Source organism: Parasteatoda tepidariorum, chromosome 8, assembly GCF_043381705.1.
Source record: "Parasteatoda tepidariorum isolate YZ-2023 chromosome 8, CAS_Ptep_4.0, whole genome shotgun sequence".
NCBI classification, from domain to species: domain Eukaryota; kingdom Metazoa; phylum Arthropoda; class Arachnida; order Araneae; family Theridiidae; genus Parasteatoda; species Parasteatoda tepidariorum.
The window spans coordinates 83,961,550-83,978,437 of record NC_092211.1 but is presented as its reverse complement, the minus strand read 5'-3'; the positions used below and the strand labels follow the sequence as shown (position 1 = coordinate 83,978,437).

The 16,888-nt window shown below is 30.1% G+C and overlaps 3 protein-coding genes across 4 annotated transcripts in view; all 3 read right to left on the bottom strand.

The window, feature by feature from the left end:
- LOC122271576 (serine--tRNA ligase, mitochondrial-like) overlaps window positions 1–16,888 on the bottom strand; it is a 584,968-nt gene that overhangs the window by 245,244 nt on the left and 322,836 nt on the right. The gene's annotated exons all lie outside the window — the stretch shown is intronic.
- On the bottom strand, window positions 3,720–8,655 carry LOC107450798 (uncharacterized). Of its 2 annotated transcripts, XR_006226304.2 has the most exons (4): window positions 8,391–8,655; window positions 6,832–6,862; window positions 5,667–5,925; window positions 3,720–3,879 (listed from the first exon to the last, which is right to left on the bottom strand). XR_006226304.2 is itself a non-coding variant. In XM_071184305.1 (3 exons), the coding sequence occupies exons 1-3, from the start codon at window positions 8,641–8,643 to the stop codon at window positions 3,834–3,836; spliced, it is 330 nt and encodes a 109-aa protein (XP_071040406.1). In that variant the 5' UTR covers window positions 8,644–8,655; the 3' UTR covers window positions 3,720–3,833. The 2 variants fall into 2 exon arrangements, 1 of the variants encoding a protein (XP_071040406.1); XM_071184305.1 differs by lacking the exon at window positions 5,667–5,925.
- Window positions 8,852–15,070, bottom strand: LOC107450797 (uncharacterized). The gene is made up of 3 exons (XM_071184304.1): window positions 10,331–15,070; window positions 9,604–9,750; window positions 8,852–9,231 (listed from the first exon to the last, which is right to left on the bottom strand). The coding sequence occupies exons 1-2, from the start codon at window positions 10,584–10,586 to the stop codon at window positions 9,620–9,622; spliced, it is 387 nt and encodes a 128-aa protein (XP_071040405.1). The 5' UTR covers window positions 10,587–15,070; the 3' UTR covers window positions 8,852–9,231; window positions 9,604–9,619.

Sequence of the window (16,888 nt, the reverse complement as noted above, 5' to 3'; positions counted from 1 at the left end):
AGTTTGAAAAATCCTCATATTTGTCAATCATATAGTTGCATACTCTGGAGTAGAACAGTTATTTTCATCAACATTATTTGACGTATTCCATCATTTCAAAGCACTGTGTTGATGCGAAAGACATGTTCGCTTTCGACGTGCATTCTTAGTTCGAAATAAAAATGATTCAACAAAACAAAACTAAAAATCAACAAGAAAAACTAAGCAACGTAATATTTAATAATAATAAAACTTTAAAAATAACTATTGAAACTAAGGCTATGAATGCAATTGCTTGCTCGTAAAAATGAAAACATCAATCGGAAATGTAAATAAATCTGCAAGCCATACTTCAGAATAAATCATCTGCTTATAGCTTTCTTCTACTAAATATTTATCGTTATTCTTTAATATTTCTTATAGCTTACTTCTACTATGATTCAAAATTAATAAATGCTTTCGCTGGAGAAAACTAAAGCGTCGTAGTTTGTTTGCATTGTGCCACGGCCCCTTTGACATCTGTCAAGAACTAAAAAACGGCCTAATTAAAAACGTTCAATCTTTCAGAAAATGCAATAAAATTTTTTAAAGATTTTTTGACCATAAATGAGGTATTATGCCGCCTTAAAGATACTATAGCTGCACGTTTTTCAGTTGATATTTCTTTTCTAGGAGACATATTTATAACGTTGCTTCAAATAAAATAATTTAATAGTAAAAAAATTAGTCAATGAAATCGACATCCGAGATTGTCGCAGAATATCATATGTGTTAGTCAACAAAATAAAAACGAAGTTTCCGAAGAAATAAGTTTATTTAAAAACATTGGTAAGCAAATTGTCGCATACAGAGTGACAAACGAAAGGAAAGAATAACTAGAAATAATCTGCTTCAACAAAAGCTTAAATGCAGATAACGACCAACAGCAAATGAAAACTGGCCGATCCCTCACCGACACAAGTTGAATGCATAAGATCTTCGACGAGTAACGAAAATTGAACCTTATACCTTTATTTGTCTAACAGAAATTTTATAGTACATTCTTCAAATTAACAATAAATATCGTTTTGTTTGCTAAGAACAAACAAATTTTTGATGTGACATCTATGAGATAGTGTTTTAATTATATTCATAATAAATTCTTTGTATTAACTATAATTACAATAATGAAGAAGAATATTTGTTTTATAATAAGTATTAATTATTTGAAAATATGGAAAATATTAAAATTATAAAGCTCTTTGGTAGAAGATGTAAAGAACAAAAGACTGCATATGTGGAATGTTAAAAAATCGAGAAAAGTATACATGTTTGTCAAAATTCTATAACTTCGTCAAAAAAAATCAAATCGATCTGAAATTTTGAGAACTTACATAGAACGGTTCAAATAACTATTTTCCATTAACAGAAAGTACAAAAAAAGTTTTTGTGCAAGTTTGGCTAGTGTTCAAACTTAACAAATTTTTTCACCATAAAAACAGCCCATGATGAAAAGCTGGATGCAGTTCGCAAAAAACAAAGTATATTGCAATTTGATCATATGTAGCTAACTGTAGAGGGTTCACTTTAGAACATATCAAATTTTCAAGCAATTTGAATGATTTTTCGCAGTTCTATGAACATTTGAATTTAGACCTTTTCTTTGTAGATTTCAAAATTTTCGCAAACTTTTGACCGGTAATGTATATGCAGTCAGAGATGCCAACTTGTTCCGGTCAGCGAATAAATATTTTTGAGTGGTAGCTTTTTAAAGTATGATTCTTCACTTTAAAATTCGATTTATAAGGTTTTTACTCACCACTACTTTTAAATAACTCGAGGGCTTTTCTGATACGCCACTTTGCTACAGTAAAATCATGTAGTGCCTTTTAAGAACTTCTCAAAATTCACCGAAAATCTGCAAAATTTAGTGTGTAGTTCTCTACCACCCTTTAAATAATTTAGAGCAGTTGGCATCTCTGTGTAGTGGTGTGGAAAATAACTGAATAAAAAATAATACATTAAAACAGAAACTTAGCTACCATTGGAATAAAATTTTACAAAAAGCGTAGGCAACCTTGGAAATTCTGCCGAAGGAAAAACGTCAGACGTTTCGGAAGCCTTTTCCTAGCCTCTCGGATAACCAAGCATTGCGCCCGATTTTTTTTTTTTTTNTTGTTGTAAAAAAAACGTTGATAACCAGCTAGAAGCACTCTAAAAAACAAAATAATCAATTAGATGTGTACACAGCATATGAAAAATATCACTTGGTAACTTGTTTTAGCTTACAGATTTAGCTGTAGAGTTACGTACTCAATTTCCATTTTAAATACATTGATGTATGATGTTTATATAAATTAAAACAATAGAGAGCAAATAAGTTTTTTAGACCGAATTCGACATAATTTTTTTTTAACTATAATTGATTTCGAAAGAATTCATTCGATTACGAAAGTATCCTTTATTTACTCGTAACAATCGTAATAATATTGTTATTCAGAAAATTTGGCATCCAAGTGTAGTTTGCAGTTAAATATTAGATGCTATGTACAATGAATGCATAAATAAGACAATTACGTGCAGGAATAAATTTCGATGCCGGCTCTTATTTTTGAACCAATTCGATTCTCTTAACTTAAAAAATATGAATGGAATTTTAGTGAATTGCGTAGTGTTTCTGTTCATCCTGAATATTGTTGACTGTAGCTACAAGTATGAAAAATTATGGAAAAAATATATGGTAATGTTTATTTACTTTTATAGCTTGTTCTAAATATTTACTCTGTATTTATTACCAGACTTCGGGTTTCAAGTATTAGTCTTACCTCCATATTTTAATCATGCATTGGTTTAACGATATCATTTAATTACATTTTTAAATATTTCTTGCGAGGCCCCTATGTAATAAACAAAACTGCCCAAGACAAAAAATCAAGATGGTTTTCCATTGATGGACCAACATAAATATGATGGTTACCAACTTGAATTCCCATCAAAAACCATCATACAGCTTGATGGGACCATCAAGTCTTCCCATCATCCCAAGGTAGGAATTGGCACCTTTTCAAGTTGGGCCAACATAGCATTCCCATCATGTCATGATGGTTTTTTATAATGGGCCAACATAGCATTCCCATCATGTCATGATGGATTTTCATAATGGGCGAACATAGTATTCCCATCACGTCATGATGGAATTTTATAATGGGTCACAATAGCAATTTATAAAGGGCAAATGGATTTTTGGCAATGGATTTTTATAAAGGGCAAACATAGCGTTCCCATCATGGCAAGATGGATTTTTATAATGGGCCACAATAGCATTCCCATCATGTCAAGATGGATTTTTATAATGGGCGAACATAGCATTCCCATCACGTCATGATGGATTTTATAATGGGCCAACATATCATTTCCATCATAGTGCAATCGTTTTTTATTTTGGACCAACATAGCATTCCCATTATAGTTAGCTGGATAAAGGCTTGCACACACTGAAAGGAAGTTATTTTGTTTGTTTACTATTGTACTATTTTAAAGAAGACAGTAATTTCATATATTAAGGACCTTTAGATTTTTTTAAAATATCAGTTAGCCTCATATAAATAAATTAATCTATTCAATTTACATACCTTAACAGCAGTTTGTTAGTTTAATAAGTAATTATTTCAATGTTGATTTAATACCTACATTTTAAATGTAAGTATTGATTCAATTTACAAAACAAAATAGTTTTTGCAATAATTCAACAAGAAGAATATTCAAAATAATTTATTGACAAGATTTATAAAAGGTTTTAAACACGTTTAGGTTTATTTAAGTCACAAATTTTTTCAGTAAGAAATCTGTTCCTCTTCTTCAGATTCTCCTGAATTTCATTCAGGCTCATTGATTTTGCCTCCATATATACTCTCATTTGAGCTGTAAGAAAAATGAAACAAAATTAGTATTAGAGCTTAAAATTTATTTTTAAATTATGTATACGTCAACCAATCATTCATTTTTTTAAAACATTTTACACTGGTAAATGTATTAAATACTACAAAGCTATATACATATAAGTGTGTGTGTGCACGTATACATGAATGCACACACATATGTAATATACACATATACAGTGAACTCTCACTACTACAATAACTCCTTCTATTACAATAAAATTTCGACGATTCCCGACGACGAACTTGCATATGAGTTAATGTTATCCACCTCTCAATATTGCGATATTCTCTGAAGCAATAAACTCTGTAAAACGATTTTTTTTCTTCAGATTTCAACATTTTCTTAATTTATTATTGGTTTTCAAATTATATAAAAAAAAATCTTGCTATTTTGCCATTTTTTCTCACAAGAGAAGTCGCACTGCTGATTATGTACTTATTTTATTTCTTTTCACCACAGTAAATGGCTTTTGCATTCAGATTCCAATACCCCATCCTCGATGTACATAGACCACCCCAAGACCTTCCACCCATAGAATTGTCTCCCTTATCTCTTAAAAAGTCACAAATGTAACATTTCTATCTGATTTCATATTCAATCATAATTACCACCATGCAAATTAAATTTTTATATAGTATATAAATAGATTTATAGTTAATACATACATAACATCGTATTGCGTCTCCAAAGCATGTAGGGCCTCGATATAATAATATATCCCTCTACAACAATATATTTATTTGGTCTCCAAAATATTGTTGTACCGAGGTTTTATTGTATATACAGTAGAGCGCCGATTATCCAAACTATGTCCGAATTCGTTTTTTTCCATTTTTTTTTCAAGTTATAAATAAAATCCACTACATTTAATGACCATATTTAATTTACAACCTTTTAGAGCAGTTTTCTTATAGTAGCCATACATACAGTTAAACTTACATACCCTTTTAGCCCTCTTCAACTTAAAATTATTTTCCAAGAATGCAAGCTTCATTTTGACAGTCTAGAACAGGGATGGCGAACCTATGGCACGACACGCAATATTTTGGGCACGCCACCGATCACATTTGTCATTACACTATGAAGCATATGTAACAATTAAATTAAAATTCCCAAAAAACAAACGAAATAGTAATAAATTATTAATAAAAAATTTAACAATTAATGCTAAAAAAGCAACTAATAACCATAATAAACAAGCAAAAAAAAATAGCAGTCCTGCTTAAACTAACATCTTGCAACCTAATATAAGTTATTTGTCATCCAATCAGCAACAACAGAAGTCACACTGATGCTACTTTAAGTTGTTTTAAGACGTGGCAAAATGTACTTTTTAAAATGTAAATAAAGAGCTTTGAGTTGATAGTATTTAGTATTTTTATTTTCCCAATAATCACGAAGTCAAAATTATTTGATGGCACGTCTGTGACCTCATTAAACAATTTTTTAGAAAAATTGGCACGTTGGTGTATAAAGGTTCGCCACCCCTGGTCTGGAACATCAAACTGATGCTGATTCAGTTCAGTTGATTTAGTTAAAAAGAATAAAGGCTGCTCAAAAAAGAACATCTTCTTTGAAACAAAAGTCTTTGCTGGATTTCTTTTGCAATGGAAAATAAACAAAGAAGGTTTAAATCGGTAATTGACAAAAAAATTCAAAATGAAAAAAAAGAATTAAACATTTAACATATGCATTTAAACAATAGAATGCATGAATCGTAAATACAACTACTTTACATGGAAAAACAGACAAATATAAAAACTCACCATCAATTACTGCCAATTTTTCTGGTGTAAGTGGTGGTTTGGCAGCTTTTTGAATAGGCATGCTTGCCTCTCCATCCACTTTTCTTTTGCAGCCCCTTGGGTTACGACATTCTTGTCCTTTGATGAACCGTTCTTTTAGTGTAGCCGTCCCCCAGATGGCCACACCAAGGCTCTTCGTAAATCTACTTATATTACTTTCACCTCTAACTGCATTATAAATTTCTCTTTTCAGGACTACCTTATTGCCCAAGTCAACATCCTAAAATTCAATTTTACACATTTAAAAATCTTGTTATATTATATTTATTAAAAAAAGGCTTTCTCAAAAATTCTAATTTTAAAATGTTAAATACACTATTGAATACTTATTCGAATAACATAGTTACTACTTAAATAGACATACAAAATTCCCAGATTTTTCTCAACATATTTTTAAAAAATTCCTGTCTAATATCGCAGTATATGCCGACAGTTCCATGGTCAAAATGTACGGTGAATCACAAAAATTAATAATAGAAATGTATGCATTACATTGTATAGGTCACAAAACCAAGGCCACAGTTCTGTGAAACGGCATGGTTTTAAAATGCATTCCAGGGTACTGTCTAGGTTTTTTTGATAGGTACATATTTCGTGAATATTTAGACATAATTTGTGAAAATTAAAAATTATATTTAAAAAATCTACACAAAAATAGGGTAACAATATGGATTTATCATTTCTTCTGGGATACAAATATAAAATGTTAGAAATAGTATTCTGTGAAACTGTCGTTTTTCCTAAAGCTGAATTTGTGAAGGTACCGCTAAATGGTAGTAAATTTGGCCTGGTCAGACCCCTGCATTCTATGGGAAACTTAGTGCAAATATTATAGATTTGATGCTCCCTTAATCAAATTCTCTGCCTTTTTCCAGATTTTTCATATTTTCCAGGCACAAAAATTTTTAGAAAACCTAAAAAATTATTAAAAACTACTTTAAATGCTTATTGGCTTTAACTGTCTTGACCAACACACTTATATTTCCATCAAGTTCATAAAATCCTAAAATTATAAGAAACAGCATTGGAAACTACTGTTTTATTTTAAAAATTAGCAATCATCTTTTTTAAAAAAAAAAAACATGCATGAAAGTTGATAATAAATGAAAGATATACAAAATTGTACCTCTGGCAATTCTGTTTCTGTGGCAAATTTCCTGAAAGAAAAATGGGCTTGTATTTATTGCATCATTCAAAGCATAAACATAAAACTAGTAATTTTCTATAGAAAGCAAATACAAATGCTTCCTATCGGAAAAGGAGCTGAATAAAACACAATACATTAAATTTCTAAAAAACCTTTTTTAGAGAATAAAATAAAAGTTACTGTTCTTTACTGATTTATTACTTCTTTATGATTTAAAAAAAATAATAAGTTTTTTTTTCTTTTAATTATTTAATTTAGATTTATTTAAGATTGTACAACATTATAAAGAACGTTGAAATTCAAAAGACAGAATAAAAATATTCCCACATAACTAAATATCTATTTAATTCTAGTATGATATAGTTATATATAGGATTCAACACATCCGGAAGACTAGCAGCAATATGTCACCAAGTCATCCACAAACGATGCTCAAATAATAGTCAAATGTCACTTCAACAACAAATTTGTTATGAAAAAAAATTTTTTTTAACAAGTATTATTTTACGATAATCGGAGTATTTTTATGTTGAAATTTCAAAAAACTTAGCAAAGAATAATTATTTTGCATTAAAATCCAAAAATAAAATACAAAACTTCAATAATTGTACTTTGATAATTATATGCTTCATGCAAAAAATTTGTACTTTATTTTGTAATTTAATTCATTTTTTATTTATTGTTTACTTTTGTCTACACATTATATTAATCATTTAGGTAATCTTTTTTAACTACTAAATTCTCCTACCAGGAAAGAGACCTAATTATAGATGCATACATAATTTGTCTTTCAGCTTTTGCAATTTGTTAATATAATAAACACATGAAGTTTTAAATAAATCCTTTAAGATTATAGTTTTAATAGTGAGCTTTTCAGATTATAGTTTTAGTCTTTAGTTTGAATCTATAATTAAATTTAAAAAAAAGCATCAGTGATAGATACGAATATTAATAAACAATAAGGAAAAAATGCCTGATATTTTTTACACAATGCCTCTTTAAAAAAAAAAAAAAAAAAAAGTGGCATAAAAACCACTGCTTCAAACCAGTATTTACAACAAAGTTTCCATAAAAATTTTGCAAGCAGAAGAAACATTTTTAAAATGTTTAAAGTCTGTCATGTTACTGTTTTTTTCTCATTTTAAGTTTAAATTAGTATATTAGAAGTAAAATAAAAATTAAATATCTTTTAGAAAGAAAACTTTTTAAGCAATAAATAAACAATTTTTTTCCAAAGCTTTTTTAGATCCATATTACAGAAATGGTTCACAAAAACATACAACTTTTTCAAATTACAGTTAAACCTCGATTTCACAAATTTTTTGATATCTCGAAGAAAAAAAAAGTTGCAGTAACAATGATGCAGTAACAGTGTGTGGTCAGTGGGATGACAATGATATCATCGCTCAAACGAAAGCTTCTTGCTAAAATTGCACCCTGCTGGTATACAAACATTGTTTGAATTTTGACATTCAAAATTCTTTTAAAAATAATAAACATAAATTATAGATAGTCTGTTATGAAAGCATTAAATTTACCTTGAACTATTTTGTCCAGAACTTGAAGCTGTAAGCTTCGATTCAATCGTCGAAGCTCTTTCACTTCTTCGAGCTCTGGTGGGTTTTCATCAGAAACTGTCTCTCTTGCTGCTCGAAGACTTTTGCACTCTAATTCAAGTTCTATAATTCTTTCTTTAGATGAACTTGCCACTGCTTTGGCTTCATCCCTCTCTTTTCTCAGTCGACAACATTCAGCTTTTAATTCACGTATAAGCTCCTGCTGGATGAACATATCCTTGTCCAAAGTACCTATTAAAAAATTACACTCTAATACTAAAAATATTGCATATAATATAATTAAAAAATTTTATGAAATAAGGGGAAAGCATTTTTCAAAATTTTCTAATGATTAAGAAGCATTTAACGTAACATTCAACTATAATATTAATTACAGTTTTACAAAATATAAGTCAATTTTTCTAAAACTAATAATTTTTGCACCATTTTTAAGTGAAAAATGTCACTATGATTAATTGAAAACAATTTTAGTAGCAATTAGTCTATTTTAAATCACCACTGAGGTAATGTGTCAACAAAATTTGAGAAAACATATAAAACTTTGATTTTTTCAAACATCCATAATCCGTACCCGTGTTGTAAAATTTCAATGGTTGCAAAAAATTTAGAAAATGTCGGGGAGAATGCAGCCATTGTTACCAATGCTGATGACATAAATTTTGAATGAAATTTAGCACCAAACAGAAATGTGAATAAAGCTAAAGTTAAAATCAGAATCAGAGTTTTCTGGCTGCAAAAACAATTCTTTCGTTGCTTTAGCCAGCAATGTGTTCATCCTCTGTTTGGAAAAATCTTTATTTTCCTGCAATTTATAAAATGATTGTAAATGTTTTGAAACTGTTGTGTAGTTGGAAAGAAAAATTAAAAGGTTAAAATTATATTTTCCTTAACACTATTGAATCATAGCCTAATAGTATTAGTAACAGCACATATAGGTTTAGCTACTAGTAGAGAGTAGTATCAATAGTAACTTAGTTACTACTATATTAACTCTATAATTTTGTTTTTTTACATACAGATGGCTACACTTATTATAAATACATGGGTTACATAAATTATTTTAAAAAAATATTTGTTAGATCGAAATTAGAATTTGAAAACAGCTGATAGTTGACATTCCTTCATGGAACTAATAGAAAACCAATTAGAGATATGAACATGAGGAAATATTAACATGGGTTTTGTTCCCTTTATTTTTCTTTTTTTTCCTTTTCTTCTTCAGTTGAGGATGAAGAGCCATTTTTGTTGGTTGCTTGAAAAGGTCTAGGAGGGATCGATGGCCTTTTCTGAGTGACACTGCTCATCAAGTCTTCAAGAGTAGCTTAAAAAAAATATTAAAAATTTAAACAGGAATAGATCATTTAGCATTTCTTAAAATGACAAGTTAGCAAGTTCAATTATTCATTACACCTCTTGCTCCTGCACAATGATAAAATTTTTTATTGCTTACAAATTTCATTAAAATGACTATCTAATTAAGATGTAAATAATGTATGACCTAAAATTTGGAGTAACAATTTATTTTGAAACTAACCACATTCTTAGGCACATGATGGACTTATATAAAAATATTTGAATATTTAATTAGAAATGATTTTTTAATGTTTTGATTTCAATTAGAATAAATGTAGAAAAAAACATTAATCGAATTATAGGTGGAAAATAGAAACTTATACTACAGTAGAAGTTAGATAAATTTCAATTCATCAATAATAAATTTTAAATTAATTATGTATCATTATTATTTAAGAAGGCTATTGGCATAATGCTAATTTAATTATAAAAAAAATAAAAATGGGCGTAGAAAATAAATTTGCATTAGAAAAAATATCTCGGAATTCTCATTATTTGATTTCGAGTCAATTCATTAACAATTTAATAATAAGAAAAGACTAACTCACCTCCTAGGCGCAACACATAAGCACTGTAGTATGAGGTTCCCTTCAGTCTGTCCCATGAATCTTTAAGTGGCACGATCATGTCTTTCAGTTTTTCCACTTCCCCTTGATTCACTTGGAGATCGGGACACCAAAATACGCGGTATGTTTTCGCCTTTTCAAAATCTTTTGTTGATTGGGGAACTAAGTGTTTAACAAAATTAATTGGAACGTAATACGTTTTCCCAGGCTGATCGTGATAATTCACGCAGGCGAACATTTAAAAAGCTTAAAGAGTCAAAAAAATATTTAAATAGATAAGAAATTAAGAATTTAATAAATTTAAAAGATTTAAATAGACAAAATTTCCCACATGCAGTTGGTTTGCGCGCCTATTTAATTTTCGAGACAGTATTGCCAAACCTTAAAATTAAAAAGTAGCGAATGGAAAAAGCAGTAGCGAATTTGTGGGGCTTCTCTGGCCGAGCGGCATCCACGATAAACTCTGTGCGAAGCATTGGGGTAGCGGGCTCAAATCCCACTATCACCCTGGATATATTTTCGTACTGTCATTTTTTATATTGTGATATCTACCATTCAACTTTACAAAGGTTTATACCATAAATAAGCACCTCTGAGGATGATCCATTGACATGCCATCACAATTTCGATCCTCTGTGGAGAGTAGCCTGACGACCTGTACGCGAATTTGAGAACTTTACGATAGAACAGTTTGACGAGGCACACGCTCGTCAAACTGTTATATACCCAATACCGCACACTCTCTCTCCCTACGCAAACTGATTCAAGTGGTCACCCACTCGCACACTAAACACAGTCAGTGATGCTTGATTCGTATTTTATATGAAAGAAATATCAATATAGAAGAGCAAAACAAAAACAGCATTTTAGAAAAAATTGATATTTTTTGTTATATAAATTTATTTTTAAAAGCAAAATAATTGTTGAACACATTGAATTGAAAAAAAAATTTAAATCATCAAAAACAGTACTGTCACAGAATATACTGTCACAAAAAATATTTCAAATATGTTGTATCCAGATTTTTCTCATTACTTGTCACAAACTCTAAAACGCCCTCTTCATCTTTGAACTATTCCCAACATATAAAATTATGAGGTTAAATGCAATAAAAGGACGACCAACAGTTCAGAAGGGTCTATTTGTATCTCTTCCTTCTCAAAGGGATTGGGATATGAGAACATAAATGGCCACTGTGACCTTCAGAAAATTAACATTATTTTGAAATTTTGTTTAGCCATTCGGCATATTAACAAAAAATGGTAACTTTTGGTAATGTATCTTTTATCTTTTCATTTAGAAAAAAAATTTAATTATTGAGCATCACACCTGAACTGGACTTTTTAATAAACACGAGTCTGCATAAATATTGTATCAGATAGCTGCTTTTTAAGTCATGTATCTTCATCAAATCTATTTAATATTCCTTGAAATTATAAAGCTGATCTGCTAATCGCTCTTCATGGAACACCCATTTATAAATTAAAACAAGCCAGGTCCCTCAGAAATTGAGAAATATAAGATGCCAATTAATTAATATTCAAAAACTTCCTTTCTTTTTTTATGAAAAAAAAAATGTTCGTAAAAACAAAAAATAAATATATATTTTTTGTTTTCAACTCTTGTGTCATCTTTTCTTTTATCGATCATATGAAGTGTCATGCATGACGGCAGATCGAATCTTAATTTATTTATCACTCACCCATTAATATATTTGCTGCCAATCTTAATGTTTTGTAAAAATATTAGCAAAAAATCAAACTTTTTTTCGATTGAAACAAATCAAATTTACTCTTAATTATGATTCTATCAAATTCGGAATCTCATTTGCAAAATGAGAATTTGACCCCTCCCAAAATTATTTAGTTCGCACCGCCCCTGTATCCTCCCAGAACCAATAACTTATTGTGCAGCTCTCGTGTCTTGCTAATAAAATTCAAATACATTTCATGTCTCCTTCGACTGGTTGAATTCTAAATCACCGTGCTTGAGTGAGAAAAGGAGTTTAATCATTGCTAACCCCATATCTAAATAAAAACAAGCCAGTTCCCTCAGAAATTGAGAAATATAAGACATCAATCACATTATATTCAAAAACTCTCTCGCTTTTCTTTTCTGAAAAAAAGTATTTAGTAAAACAATAAATAGGTTGATCTTTTGTTTTCAACTCTTGTGTCTTCATTTCCTTTATCGATGAAGGGTCATGTATCCAGACCAAATTAATCTTAATGTATTTATCAGTAACCCATTAATATATATACAGCAAATTTTATTGTATTGTAAAGAAATGGGCAAAAAATTAAGTTCTTTTTTTCAATGAAACGAATCAAATCTACACTTAATTATGATTCTATCAAATTTGTAATCTCATTCTGCAAAATGAGAATTTTACCCCTCCCAAAAGTATTTAGTTCACGCCGCCCTTGCCACGTCCCAGAACATATCAACTAATAACTCATTTAAATAGTTAATGCGAAACCCCATGTAGTGTTTTTTTTTACAGTTTAGTTAAATTAAAATTTGAACTTCTGTACTATGTACTTCTAAATAAGGTTTGAGACTGATTACCATATTTATTATCTGAAAAATCATCTTTCGATATGGTGATTAAAGACCATTCATGCTAATTGAAACTTGGCGACTCTTTAAAGGGGCCCCCGAATGGGTTCGTGCCCAGATCCCCGAAATTTACGTGTCGGGAGGTTACGGTCGGGCCCTGCTATATTGTGCTATTTTTTCTTTATTCGTTAATTGTTCGTTAATTGTCTTTCGTTAATTGAGCACACAACCCTGTAGATGTATATTGTACCTATAAATAAATGTTTCCCTGAATAATCTATTGAGGGTATATTAATTAAAGTTTTTTCCAATACTCATTGCATCTATAAAAACAAATGCTAATAAAAATTACATCAATTAAAAAAAACAAAAGAAAAAAGTGTGAATGAAAGAAATCGTAAAAGTGTGCAAGTTATAAGCTTGTATACATTGTAGAAGTTTGAAACCGATTACCTTGCCAAGACCTAAATGATTTAAGCATTTTTTTTTTTTAGGCTTGCTACTTCCAGTTTTATTTTGCCATTTAAATCTCAGGAAAAAAAAGTTCTTTTCAGAACTACACCTTTGCTATTAACTTTTTTTACGTTTTAATTTTGTTTTATTAAGTTAAATATTCTGTTTTGTTAATTATTTTGTTTTTTATTTGTTTTATTCCGTTAAATTTGATTAACCCGCGCATTTCAGTAATGGAAAAAAAAAGACCAGAAGGATACAAACGTTATTTAGATAAAACTTCTAAAGAATCAGTTCCAAAGCGAACGTTGATTCGGCGTAAGAAGACTCATTTGTCTCAACGTGTAGTCAAAAGTTATTCTGATATTAAGCGAAATGATTCGGATCCTCAACAAGTGATAAATTTTAATTCCTTGGAAAATCGACAAGATGCTGCTGATTCTATCATCCATGTTGATGAACATTCTGATGATGAAGTTTCAAGGTAAGTTAAATGGGCTGTTATTTAAATATTTATATGTATTGTTATAAGGATGCTATGAATGAACTTAATTTGTTATTATTTTAATCTTAGAACTGATAATGGAGCTGTTCACAATAAAATATCAAGTAGCTCATCAGAAATTGACAGTGACTGTTATGATGAACTTCTTCATACTCCATCTGATTTTGACTCTGAAGAACAAATGTATTCGGTAAGTTATGTCATATATTTAATTCTTTTTAATACCATTATGAGTAATATTTAAACAGGGGATGACTTTTATTTTATAAGATTGCAATCACAATCACAAACACCATTTGCAAACACAAACATTCGTTGGTCTGTTTTTCCAACAACATCTTCATCTCCATCGAAAGCATTTGGTCTTTCACAAACAATTCTGTTAATCGTGGATCCCAACGATTCACAAATTGCTTCTGAAATGGGAATGGAAAATATAAAAGTCATAAACTTTACGAAATTGGAAATCTCTGAATTTAATTCTTTTACGGCTTGCTTTAGAAGCTCTCTTGATAAAAATGGTGATCGATTTCTCCTGCTGTATGCTTAAAACTGATACACCCATATTATAAAGAAGTTATATCCATAACCTAATTCACTAATTTCCTCCTCAGAATAGCAAAAATACGGAAGAGGGAGATTACTGATAAATGTGCTGAAATTTGTGTCTCTTATTCAAGATACAAATTGTTCTGCAGGACTTCGGTTTGTTCTGCGACGTACGTCACAGTTTTAGACACTTTCTGCTTCTGGGTGAACAACTATGTAAAGAATCGATTCAATGTTTCAAACTAAATAACTCAGTTAATGTAAAATATGCACTCATTTGCAGTAAGCATTTCTTGAAAGAAGTTATGAAGATATGAAAAATCGTTTGCTTGGATTGCCGCCATGTAAACAGAAACCAATCCGTTAATTCAAAAAGAAAGGCAGGTGAAAAAATTCAAAAATAGATTAAGTCAAAGAAAATAAAAACTTGAAAATGAAAAGTATAAATAACCTTGTTAAAATTCATCTAATTTCCTAGCATAGTTTTTAATGTAGTTATTCAAAATATTTATGATTTTTTAAATTATATTCTTTCAAACTTAAATATCAATAAGCAATTGAAAATTTTCCAATATTATTATGAAAATAAATTATTATTTTGTTTCAGTAATTAGCTTTTAAAGTTGTAGTTTACTAATAATAAAGTATAAACAAATTGCCATTAATAGCATATTTTAAAATCATGATTCTAAATTTAATCCAACTTTACAAAATATTGTTATCGAACAGTAAATAGTTAAAGAAATATCATATTATGGTTTATTTTTTTTCAACAATAAGGTTAAAACTGAAAATTTTAAAATAAAATATTTATAGTTTCATTTACGACATCCAGTAAAATATTTTTATTAGTTTAAAATGATTGGGTATTTTGATAATATGGCCCAGAAACTTTTTTTAACTGTGTTTTTTGAATGGAAATACTGTGTTAAAGTTTGAAAGCCAGAAAAAGTTATTTTTGCTGAGAGAATCATAATATTTTTCCTTGCGATTTCTGAGGTCTGTGTACAGCATGACGTCATCGTAGCTTCAGCTCAAAGAGCAGAATGAACTAGCCCTTATATACTCTTTAGCCCTGATATGTTGCAATGTTTTTTTTCTTTTTTTTTTTCATTTTACATTGACTTTTGATTTCTTTTTAATTATATATAACACAATTTACCTACAATTGCTTACTTATTTTTGTAAAGGGTATTCATGATATGTTTATGTTTTAGGCTGCCAATGATCCTGAACCTGTTGTTAAGGATTCTGATTGCTTAAAAAAATTACGCTTCTTGGAAAATATTGAATCCCATATAAAAATATCAAAAGGTGAATTAGTTGTTATGATATTGAACTTCGCGTTTCGACATCAGCTCTCTGATGTTGGAATAGTTGATTTGGTGGAATTAATAAATATCATTATTGGCGACAAACTTCCCAAATCTCTGTATAGTTTAAAAAATATTTTTGGAGCCAAGTGCTTAAAATCAATTAAGCATCACTTTTTTTGTAGCAATTGCTCCAACTGTGTGAATGATGCTTCAGGCAGAGAGAAAACTGTTCTTTGCCAATATTGTGAGGCTGAGGTGAATGTGGTTAATTCACAAAAAAACTCTTTTATCAGTATTGATTTAGAGAATCAATTTTCACAAATTGTCAAAAATAATGATAGTCTACAAAGCAAACTTGCTTTGGAGCCTGTTGTTAAAAATTCAGAGTTCATCACAGACATAACCGATGGAAGATTATATAAAAAGTTGAAACTTCTAAATGAAGGGCATATTCTGACATATAATTTTTGCCTCGACGGCATGGCAATGCACACGAATTCAAAAGGCTCGGTGTGGCCAATGTTTGCTACCATCAATGAGCTACCGATTGAACAACGGAATGATGTTGTATTGCTCGCAGGTTTGTGGTTTGGGAAGAAAGAACCAGTATTTGATGTTTTTTTTAAAACCATTTACAGAACAGGCTTTCCGTCTTGCAACGAAAGGGCTGAATATTCATGTAAAAGGAAAGTTAATTAACGTCAAAGTGCTTCCAGCTTGTTGCTGTGCAGATTCTGTTGCACGGCCATGCTTACAGAACAGTACGCAATATAATGGCTTCTATGGCTGCTCCTGGTGCATCCACCCAGGCTTTACTGTTGATGGCACAGTCAAGTACTGCATCAGGAATACACTGTTATATAAAGAACGTACTGAGCTGGACACTGCTGAGCTGGTTGTTGAGGCCATAAAATCAGGGAAAAGCAAGTTCGGCATTAAAGGTCCTTCTCCATTAGTAACAATTCCGCACTTCAATGTTGTTCAAGGATTTTCCTTGGACAGCATGCACAGCATTTTTCTTGGTGTTACCAAGAAAATTGTGTGTCTGTGGTTTGATACTACAAACAGTGGGAAGGATTATTACCTAGGTAGCCCAAAAAGTGTACATGAAGTCAATGAAAGGATGTCTTCCATAATAATGTCTCAGTGTGTGGGACG